At 38.5% G+C, this 12178-nt stretch overlaps 1 protein-coding gene across 2 annotated transcripts in view; it reads left to right on the forward strand.

Annotated features, from left to right (window-relative positions):
• The first annotated feature begins 3952 nt into the window (after positions 1-3952).
• The window catches only part of PALMD (palmdelphin), a 56059-nt gene continuing 47833 nt past the window's right edge, over positions 3953-12178 (forward strand). Inside the window, exons 1-2 of one of the 2 annotated variants that reach the window (XM_060139521.1) lie at positions 3953-4080; positions 4643-4750. In XM_060139521.1, coding sequence (XP_059995504.1) covers positions 4706-4750 — 45 coding nt within the window. In that variant the 5' untranslated portion in view covers positions 3953-4080; positions 4643-4705. The remainder of the gene's footprint in view (positions 4081-4642; positions 4751-12178) is intronic. The other variant, XM_060139522.1, reaches the window with a different exon arrangement.

Raw genomic sequence — 12178 nt, forward strand, 5'->3', positions numbered from 1 at the left:
AATTTCTTTTGGATTTCTCCCTTATAAATCATTCCCATCACCATCATCCTTGGGTTTTTAAATATTTGTATTAGCACCTTAAGTACTACTCCACTTACTTTGTCCTACTTATTCATTTACTCCTTGGCCTCCGGAGCTTAGAAAAAAGCCTGGGCACCCTTCCTTTTACAGAACATTGGCAATTTTTTAGGCTCTATCCACAAGCACTCATATTTCATACTTCCTACCTTCCTAAAAGACCTTCCTACATAATCTTTCCCTCTTCCTATATGTTCTGAAAAGAGTCGACAGTTTTATTCTTCTGAAATATGAATTTGATCTTTCTTCTCCCACTCCCCTAATTCACTTTCCCTGAACATCAAATTCTATGTATGGATATATATTTCTATCAGTGTTTCTATCTAATTCTCCTCTCTGCCCCAGGTAAGGACAATTTCCTTTCTCGTCTTTGAATACATTGTATTTCCCTCCCTCTGACACTTAGAGATGACTTCTTTGCTTTTAAGTTCTGCTTTCTCCCTGTAGTAGCTTTCCTGCAACTCACATTAATTTCTATCTTCTTCAACTTATTTTGCACTTACTTTTTGTGCCATACACCACTATTACTAACCATGCTATACTATCGTCGTCTCAATTAGTGCAATAGTTAGCACTACGTTTTGTCAGAATACAGTGACAGTTTGTTTACTATTCTTTTGTCCTGTAATTGTTTCAAGCCTATGTCTTACTTCTCCAACCAGAAAGCAAATTCATTTTAAGAAAACGCACTGTCTCAGAAGCTCTTATGTCTCTTAACTCCTAATATAAGGTAAGGTAATGGACTGTAACTTTTAACTCTTGCCATCCTCATTTACATTGGTTGGAAAACAGCAAAATATTTAGTAAAATTACTTTAATAAGATAATTGAGAGCAGATAGAGCTCTACTGTGTATTTTACAATGACTGAATTTGGTCATAAATATATATTTAACATTGAATAAATACTAGTTCACTAGATTATGCTGCCTTGTGGACCATAATTCTAGATATTTTGTGATCCTACTTACTACCAGAGATAAAATAAATTTTATAAATCCAGATGAGCCATCTTTCCTGAACTCCAAACTCATATATCCAATTGTCTATTCAACATTTCCGCATGATAACTAATCCACTTGTCCAAAACTGAGGACTTGGTATCCACCCTCTTCCTCAAAAAAAAATTATTTCACAACTTCTGCATCTCAATTGATGGCAACTTCCATTTGCTCAGTCCAAGGGTCTTAGAGTTATCATGAATCCTCTCTTTCTCTCAAACCCTGTATCCAATCTCAGGAAATACTGTGGGTTCTACTTTAAAATATATCCACAGTTTAACCAGTTCCCACTACGCTCATTGTACCACTTTGGCTCAAGCTACCATCATTTCGCAGCTGAATTACTGCTGTAGCATCCTGCCTAGTCTCCCTACTTCCATCCTTGCAAAACATGCTAGGTCATTTTACTTCTCTGCTCAGAACACCTCATTGGCTTCTTACCGCACACAGAGCAAAAGCCAAAGTCCTTACAATGGCCTAACAAGACCCATTCATGGACCGAGACTAGTTACAATTCCAATCACATCTCCTGTTATGCTTCCCTTCAGTCCCAGCTGTCTAACCATACTGGCCTTGCTCCTAAAACATGCTACATAAAAGTCCACCCAAGGCCCTTTGCACAGGCTTTTCCTGATCGGCTCTTCCCACTGATATCCTCATGGCTAAGTCCCACCCCTCCTTCAAGGCCTTGTTCAAATGCTCCTCTCTCATGGAGGCTACCTTAAGAGCCCAATTCTAAACTGCAACTTGCCACCCATTAGAGATCTTTATTCTCCTCCCTTGCTCTATTTTCTTTCCACAGCATTTATCACTGTGGCTGTCATGAGAATGTGCCGCTCAGACATCCAACTATGAGAATAAAATCGACCAGGGGTCCCAGCTGTTGTACTCTGAAATCCATCCCTGTATTTGCATCAAGACCGTGCCACTCAGGGGTTACTCCCAGCCATTGATTGAGTCTGGCAGGAATGCTAAAATAGGCTCATTCCTCGGAGACACAGGACCTCTCTGGTAGCTGACTTTGGCTCCAGCACTCTCTGATGGCCTTGCCGATCCTCCTTACACTGAACTGCAGGTTGGACTGTTTTCACCCAACTTCCCCTCCCTCTTGCCTTCAGTCTGGTCAAATATGCACCATGGCCTGACCACTCTCCCAGACCTTCCCAGCTCCACCCTTTGCTGCCTACCTCCCCATTTTTTCTCATACTGTCATTCTCCTAATAAAATCAAACACATTTAATCCATCTTGGCATTTGTTTTTCAAAAGGACTCAGACAACATAGTCATCTTCTCACCTCCTATATTTTGCTTGTTTATTATATTTATCTTTTACTGCCTTCTAGAATATAAGTTCCAGCAGAGCAGGAATTTTGTTTATCCATGTAACTCAAACATCTAGCACAGTACCTGACACATCATAGGGGTTCAACAAATATATGCAGAATAAATGGATAACAAATGCTGAAAATTAGCAATTATTAGTATTATCAGCTAAATAAATGAATAAACACATGATGATCCCAATCAGTTATTACAGTTTTGCTCCCTCTTAAATTCCCTGATTCTCTTATTTAATCTAGTCCTCCCCTTACACTAGAAAACACTTGGGTTTTCCCATTACAGAAATGAGATTTAAGAGGTAAATTAGTTTTAGGAAAAGATCCAGACTAATAATTGGATGGCTGCCATCTGTTCTGAGCAGCAAATATGCAATTCTGACTGAGATATTTATCACTACCGCTCTCTTGTCTTTAATTTCAGCCAGGATCTGCAGATAAACAAAATCAAAAATTTTAAAGGTTTGATCTTTTAAGCTTAAATATCCATCCAATAGCATTCAAGCTTGGCCCACACCTGGTCAATTCTCCCATTCTCTAGTCTCCCTAAATGTCCCTTGAGGATGTATGAGTAAAGACAAACTACACTCATGTATGACTTCAGACTGTGGAAACTGGTGAGTTTCACCTTAGGGTTCTATGGTAGGGTGACTTTAAATGACAATATGGGGAAATCTTTTCTCACTAGGGCCACAAAGGTCACCCAGGGGAGATCCCCACAGAGTTCTAACTAAGGGGTTTAGAACCAGCTCTAAGTGTTCTGGGAGCTAGATGGAGGAGGAGGCTGGGGGCCCAACTCTTTCTCATAACGACTGATGTAACTTTCAACCTGTGTTTCACATTGCCCTGTTTCTTGGGCAGAACTGATGAATGGCTATTAGAAAGTCCAGGTTCCAATCCTGGCATTGCTACTTATTACCTGTGTGACAAATGACCTCTCTGAGCCTCAGTTCCCTCATTTTTAAAATAGGGCTAATATCGCCAGCACCTTGTAAGAAATATCAAACGTAAAACATTTGCCTATAGAGAGTACTGAACAAATGTTAGCCATTATTATTACTGATATCAATAATGCAAAGGAAATAAGAACATCTGTTCAATGTTTGGGGTGTCCTTTTAACCTCTTCAGCTGAATGTTGATATGAAGGTGCTTGATAGCATCTAAACATGTAACAATGAGGTGGATGGTAAATAGGATTTATTACATCAAAATTTAATTAAAGAAATGGTAGGGGAAAGAACACAAAGTCAGCCATAAAGCTTCCCAGCCTCTGCTTTGACCTAAGAGTTTCACTGGGCTTGACTTCCTCTTTCTAAAGGGCCAGGGAATACTCACATGGTGTCAGACTACATGAGTTACAGAATGTCTCATCACACTTTCAAAGTCTCATTCCTTTCTCTTGCATAACTGGTGAGGTCAAGATGGGCAACTTTCTGAGTGTCATTGCTGAATAGGATCCAAGAAAGAACTGCATTCCATAGAAATCCAAGACAAGAAATAAGGGAGGGTGGTACTTGTCATTTAAACCACACTGAACACAGCCGATGGACCAAGTTCTTAACAGAGTCACGTTAATGCCTTTAATTTCTCCATGACCTAAAGATTCCAAAATTTGAAACAAACTGCTGAAGTAGGAGGGGAAGGGGAAGGCAAGGGCAGCCTGACGTAAGTTTACCATATTAAATTCTAAAGTTACTCTAGAATTTTGTATTCTTATCTAAATGCAATTAAAGGAAGAAAGGCAAGCAAGTGACTTGATCCAGTCAAGGTAAGGCTTTGTCTTTGCAACTCTGGAGGACAGTACAGGTAAACAACTTTGTACAAATACACACAGACCCACACATGCAGAGATTTGCTTGTGTGTGGCTAGAGCAGAGGCTGATTAAGCACTCAGTGCATGGGCTTCTAGCGCTACTCCTAGGAAAGAATGAATTGGGTAAGGAACAGTTAATAAGAAAATGTGCCTTGCTAACTGTGCACATTACAACAAAGAGCTGGCAGCTCCTGAAGGAAAAGGGCTTGTACGGCTGCCGTTCAAACTTGTCAGTCAACCCGTGCTAGCAGCCTCAGCGTCTGCTTCCCCAGCACACCCTCATTACATGTGTCTGGCCTGATCTGTACATCTGCTCAGAGACGCTCCTGCCGAGTCGGGGATTTCTGCTTTTCTCCACCGCTGCCAAAGCGGATTTCTCCCTGCTTCTCTGTCACCTCCACTCCTCTCCCCAAGGAGGCTCCTGCTTTATGGTAGTTTTGGACTTCCCTCACTGGCTGCCTGTCCTTGACTTCTAGAATGGAAGAAGCTGAACTGGTGAAGGAGAGACTCCAGGCCATCACAGTAAGTCTTGCATACAGTTATAACTCATGGAGGATGTTGCTCATACAAACAACAGAAGCGTTGCTAGCTGCCCCGGCCGCTGAGCCCCGTAAGTGGAAAAACAGAACTGTCACCTTTCATGGACGACGGGTCTCTGCCACTCTCTTAACCCTGGTGACCCTCTGTAACTCTTGGTTTTCCGAACCTGAGTACAGGGCAAATGTTCTTGATTTCCACAAAAACTGTGCCTATGTTTTAGATAGCAGTCAGAAGCTTTTAAGGCAGTTTGGTTAACCTTCTATGTACCTTAAAAAAAATGCAGATTTTCCTTAAATTTATATTCGACAAACAGTAGATCAAAAAACAGATCCCTAACTTGGAAACTTTTTTAAACAATTAATTCACCAAAAAGTTAAAATCTTTTAAAAGGAGGAGAGAAAAAGAAATAAAACAAATGACTTGAAACTTTTTATTTGTAGTTGTGGAAGTGTGTCCAGAAAGCCTAACAAAATTAAAATGAATGTCGTTGTACTTAAGCTAAGCATTAAACAAGAGAAAAGTAGGTAAAAGCATGTATCAGATTAATTCTAAGATATCAGTTTCCAGCAGAGTCACAAACTGAATAAGATCCTGATAAAGGAATGCAATGCATGCAATGCAATGGATTTGGAAAATATTTCGTTAATACCGGGAAGGAGAATAGTGCATTTTTTATGTTTGTTCTGGGAAAGAGTCAAAGTGTGAAATGAATTACTTTCCTTAAATGATCCAGCTTTTTTTTTTTTTTTAATTTTCCAAAATCCTCTATTTGGCAGTAACCTGGAAATCTCTGGCACAATCACTTATCATTAGCTACAACTTATAATTTTTTTAAAGAAAAACCACTTTGGAAATCAACATCCCAATTTTTTCAGCATTTTCTGCCACTGAAATTAACCGTCAGGAGTACTTTTTAAAAACTGATGCATAATATCACAGATGCGGATTTATTAATTTCAATGTATATTGGACATTACTATCTATAAAAATAACTCTTCATTGCCTTGTGGAAAGAAAACTGATGCAAAATCAGGGTGGGTAGAAAGATATTACTCTTTGCTCTTCAAAGTCCCACAGCATAAATTATTACTATGCTAAGCCCAATTTAGAATTTTTATTAGAAGGATACAATGTTTCAGTTCCACCCAGAAAGATGCAATAACTTGAAATATTTTCTCAGCCAATGGTTAGGAACCAAAAATCCACAGATAAAATTGGCACTTTTCCATAAGACAGTGTTCTCGAAATGTCCAACTTCTAATTAGTACATTTTCCTTTCAGAAAAACTTGGTTTGGATTATTGTTTGTTTTGCTTTGTTCTTTTTTGTTGTTAAACTCAGCCACCATTTCAGCTGTCCCGCTTTAAGGGACAGGAACTGGGCCCTGCTCTGTTGTTTTTGGCGTGGGCCTTTTAGGTTACAGCTGTTGTCTAAAGGTTACTGTATTAGACTGTGTGACTTGTGCAGGCACAAGCTCCGCTTTTCCTGATGCTTCTGTCTCCTAATTAACTAAATTAAATCATGTATCCAATGAAATCCACAAGTAGCCCCTTGTTCCACATTTTCCTTTTTGAATCACAGCCCACCCTTGCTTCCACCCTTTTTACACCCAGTGCACCTTACAACTCGTACTAAAGCGCATGTGTTCTAAAGGTATGACTGCATACAGTTATTCAGGAAAACTAGGAATTTTCACAGAGGGTTCCAAATGCAAATAGAACTAGAACAAAAGTCATAATGCCTTAAATGCCTTACAAGCAGACAAGACAATAAATAGGTTCTTGAATATACTGGTGTGTGTTTTTATGATCATTTAAAAAATAAAATAAAATAACAACTACTTTTTGGAATATTTCATTAGCTTAACCATATCCCATTAGAAAGAATTAAGCAAATCTCCAAAGTAAAATCACAAAGTAATTCTATTTTGGAAGTAAGATACTTGTATAAAGGTTGTAGAGAAAAAATTGAGAAGAGTTTGTGGGAGCAAATCTCCAATAGTGTACACCTCACCAGACTAAGTCCAGTCACAATGGTCACCACCTAAAAGGAAAAAATGGAGCAGTGGTGTGTCCATGGAAACAACACATCCACTCAATTCCCCTGGACACCCTGGGAAATGCCAGCTTTCTCCACCCTTGCCTTACGCAGGAAGCCACCTCAGCTATTGCCCTTCCCCCTGGGGAAATGAAAACACACAGTGTCCAGAGAGTTTGCAGGGATTGTTTCACTTTTGGAAGTACTTAAAATCTTCAAAATCTCTGACCTAGACTAAAACTCAGAGACAATATCCTAATTTTAACTGTTTTCCTCTTATTTCCCTACACTGAAATAATTTTTATATACTTTATAAAATCATAAGACAAAATCAAAATCATAAGACAATTGCCCAATGTAACCCAACACAGCAACTCATAGGCACTTTGTTAGAAAAAATAAAAAACTTTTGACAGTCTAAGAAAGATCTATTTGATTATTATACTAAAAGTTATCCCTCCGATTCCTGGCTGTGTAATGAAATAATCTTCACTGTTATATTTATTACACATGATTTTGAGCGTCCAAAAAGTCATTATTTCCACTGCAAGGAATTTAAAAAACAAATGTATATGCCTATAACTTGACAGACTCAAGTGCCAGTCTTATTGTTCCTCTTTTTAAAAAATCAGATTAAGCGTAGTAAGTAGATGGAATGTGACACCAGGCTCTCAAACTGAAAACAAAATTACTGTGATGGTGACATTCATTTCTCATATCAGTAAGTTGAATTTTAGATTAGTCAGAAGTCCTTCTCAAAGACTTTAAGAGGGGGAATTCCCTGGCGGTCCAGTGGTGAGGACTCTGCGTTTTCACTGCCGAGGGGGTGGATTGGGTTGGGCAACTAAGATCCCGTAAGCCACAGGGCGAGGCCAAAAAAAAAAAAAAAAAAAAAAGACTTAAAGAGAATAAAGACAAAATTATGAAAGTACATAGAAATGATTGTTTAAAAGAAGGCACCTCATTTGGGTATACCAAATATGGGTTATATTTTGTACACTTACTCTCATGTTTCTCCTTCATTACTTTATCCATGTACAGGCATACCTTGGAGATACTGCAGGTTTGGTTCTAGACCACTGCAATAAAGCAAATATCATAAAAAAGTGAGTCACACAAATTTTTTAGTTTCCCAGTAGAGATAAAACTTATGTTTGGACTGCATAATACTATTGCATAATACAGTAGTATTATGTCTAAAAAATAACGTACACACCTTAATTAAAAAAGACTTTATTGCTAAAAAATGCTAACCATCATGAGTCTTCAGCGAGTTGTAATCTTTTTGCCATAGTAACATCAAAGATCACTGATCACAGACAAAGAAATACTGTATGTTTTCACTTATATGTGAAATCTAAAAAATAAAATAAAACAAACAAACAATTATCACAAAACAGAAGCAGACACAGAGGAAAAACTAGTGGTTACCAGAGTAGGGGGAGAGGTGAGGGGCAAAATAGGCAAAGGAGATTAAAGGTACAAACTATTAGGTATAAAATAAATAAGTTACAAGGAGGTAATGTACAGCACGGGGAATACAGTCAGTATTTTATAATAAATTTGTATGGAGTGCAATCTATAAAAATATTGAATTGCTAGGTTGTACACCTGAAACTAATATAATATTGTAAGTCAACTATACTTCAATTTAAAAAAAAGACTGCTCACAATGAAAAATGCCAAACAAAAAGATCCCTGATCACAGATCACCATAACAAATATAATAATAATGAAAAAGTTTGAGTATTGCAACAATCAGCAAAATGTAAAAGTGATCAAATGCTGTTGAAAAAACGGCGCCAATAGACTTGCTCCGCGCCCATTGTCACAAACCTTCAAACTAAAAAAAGAGAAAAAAGCAGTATCTATGGAGCGAAATAAAAGTGAAGCACAATAAAATGAGGTACACCTGTACCAACTCTTCACTTACTAAATTAATGGTCAAAGTATATCTTAGCCAAAGAGTTTAGTTTTCAACTCTAAGTGGAAAACAGGGTACTTCAAACTAATTAAATATTACATTGATTAAAAGGTTTCTTGAGGCTTAAGTTAGTACATAGTGTTTTAACAAATAGCGAATTTTGATACAAAAGGAGAGCTACTGAAGTAGGTGATTGGAAATGTGCCTTGAATATCACTGGAACTGATAATACCAATGTCTCCAGCGTTCTCAGGAAGAGTGAGATGAAGGACTGAAAGAGTTATCCCTACAGGGTTCCTCTCTGGAAGTAAACATGGTCCACACCAAAGAATGATGAAAAGGTGCAGGTAAATTTCCCTCAGAAATAGCAAGATCCCCTTATGACCAGTAATATCCTATGCTGCTCACATCCTCCTCCAATAAGGAACACGTTTTCTTGTCTCCACTCCGATGGTGACATTAGAAAATACTGTTACTAAATACCATGGGGAGACTCAGACTAGAAAACTCCTAGATCTTAAACTGGCTAGAGATCATAGATTCACAAAAATAGGACTGTTTGGGGTGAGGGGGTTGAGCTCAGAAGAATTCTGAGAACTAGAAGCAATGTACAGAGAACAAACCAGCTGAAGAGAAAGGGGGTAAGAATAAAGCTGATATTTTTACTCTTTTCAAAGCTTAACCTTTAATGTTAGAAAGGCATGTTATCCACTCATTCTCTCATTCCCTTTATTCAATTTATGGTTATTGAGCACTTACTCTGTGCCAAACCTCATGCATTCACATTAAAATAAGTGAAGAAAAGGGAATCAGGAGTGTCAGGAGTGGTATGGGATGGGTTGCAATTTGCAGTAGCATGGTCAGGATGGGCCTCGTGGAGAGGGTGACATTTGATCATAGATGAAGGAGGTGAGCTTGGTCAAAAGTTAGACAACAGCAATAATCACAAGGACAAGCACCTGCCTAGGACTGATTCCTTTTGGTAATGAGCCACTTAAAGGCCTGATGCTGGAATCTGAGCAACAGATTTGCAGGCCAAATCTGCTCATGACGCAGAATTATCAAGAGCTCTCACATTTCCCCGGATCCACTCCCTATTTTGTTCCACTCCCAAGGAATTTTTTCTCGACTTGTAAACATAGGAATGTAGGAGGTAGAAAGCTCTTTACATAAAACAGAAATCTACCCAATACAAAAGACCACTATTAAAACAATAACATAAATACACACAGGTTCTATTAATAGTTACTTCCTCAGCACGTTTCCTCTCACTAGACACCCCACCTCATCTCGTTCTCTTTTTTTTCAATATCTGGAATCTTCTAACACTTAATAAAACAGTTAATGACCTCAAAGCAGGACCTGCTACATAATTTGTGAGGCCCCGTACAAGATGAACATGTGGGGATCCCTGCTCAAAAAGTGTTCAGAATTTCAAGGTGGTAACAGCAGAAGTTTAAAAGCATTCAGACTAAACACTGGGCCCTTCTGAGCATGGTGCCCTCATGTATGACTTCACAGGTCACATGTCCAAGAAGCCCAGGCTGCTGGCCAGGTACATTTTTTTTCCCTGTTCATTCTTCCTGTACAAATGAGAGCATGAAAACAAGTGCAAGCCAGCCTGGATCTTGACAGAAGTTAGACCTTAACATGTGTTTGGATCGCTGTGTTATTTAGAGCTCTAAGGACTCCTTAAAGTAATAATGACTAAAAGGAAGCATAATGAACCATTGTTCCACTGTACCTCGCGGTTAAGACAAAGTTACAGGAAGAGTTCCCAATTTGTCATGAGCATCCCAGGACATTCACATAAAGATGGTATGTGGAGATACAGGAATCTCCTAAGTAAAGATGTCCTGTGCCACTATATTCAAACAATAAAGCCTCCACACAATTTTCCACAGTGCTATACTGAGATTACATGTTTCTTCCAGAGAGGGAAAGGTTTCTTCAAACAAAAGTACTATGCCACATTTCTTTGCCAAACATAATAGCCCACCCACAAAGGAGACCATGTGATGAGGTATAATAATTTTGATAGCTTATTAAGGAAACTGCCTTTTGATAACCAGGGGTGGTTTTTCCAGTGTGCTACAGAGCGATAATGCTACTTTGCAAAGCCCTCTACTGACAAGGATCCCCATGAACTTTCTCAACATTACTAGATGGTGAAAAGGAAAAGCTTCTTTTATAGAAAACTGTGATTAAAACAAACCAGAGAGTAAGTCTAACAAAAGTCTAAACAAGTACAGCATAGTTCAGGCTAAAACCAAAACAGAGCTTCCACTTCCTAATCTAAAGTCTCAAACTACCTAGCTTCTCTTGAAATAAAATAAGAATATTTTAATTTTTAATTTATTTAAATGGCAGTGGTGTCATTCTGGGGAGCTCAAGAAGTTTCCTCACCAGGAACCCTGTGACATGTCTATTTTTCTAAAACACCATAGGAGCAGTTTGAGTGAGATCTGAACTTACGGTTTTTATGTAAAACCCCAGTGACTGGATTCACTCTAACCATTTCAGACATAGAGCCAGGTTATTTTCTGAACCTCTGGCTTCTGTCTTAAGCATCAAGTTTTCAATGTGTAACTGCATCAATGATTGATATGGGGTGATACAACATGTTAAAAGGAGCTACAAGAGCTACTCAAAATCAATCTATGCTAACAAATATAGATATAAAGACATATCCTAAGCACAAGAATTCTGCGATTAAAAATAATAATAACACCAAACTCCCGGTCCATCCCTCCCCCATCCCCCTCTCCCTTGGTAACCATAAGTCTGTTCTCTATGTCCATGAGTCTGTTTCTGTTTTGTAAATAAGTTCATTTGTGTCACATTTTAGATTCCAAAAATAAGTGATATCCTATGGTATTTGTCTTTCTCTTTCTGACTTACTTCACTTAGTATGATAATATCTAGGTCCATCCATGCTGCTGCAAATGGCATTATTTCATTCCTTTTTATGGCTGAGTAATACTCCGAGGTATATATGTACCACATCTTCTTTATCCTTTCATCTAATGATGGACATTTAGGCTGTTTCCATATCTTGGCTATTGTGAATAGTGCTGCTATGAACATAGGGGTGCATGTATCTCTTTGAATTATAGTTTTAGGAGTTTGGGGTTAGTAGATGCAAACTATTACATATAGAATGGATAAACAACAAGGTCCTACTGTATAGCACAGGGAACTATATTCAACATCCAGAGATAAACCATAATGGAAAAGAATATTAAAAAGAATATATATAAGCTGAATCACTTTGCTGTACAGCAGAAATTAACACATTATAAATCAACTGTACTTCAATTTTTTTAAAAAAGATGGAAAAAATAGGGCTTCCCTGGTGGCGCAGTGGTTGAGAGTCCGCCTGCCGATGCAGGGGACACGGGTTCGTGCCCCGGTCCGGGAGGATCCCACATGCCGCGGAGCGGCTGGGCC

The sequence above is a fragment of the Lagenorhynchus albirostris genome, chromosome 2 (assembly GCF_949774975.1).
Source record: "Lagenorhynchus albirostris chromosome 2, mLagAlb1.1, whole genome shotgun sequence".
Taxonomy (NCBI): Eukaryota; Metazoa; Chordata; class Mammalia; order Artiodactyla; family Delphinidae; genus Lagenorhynchus; species Lagenorhynchus albirostris.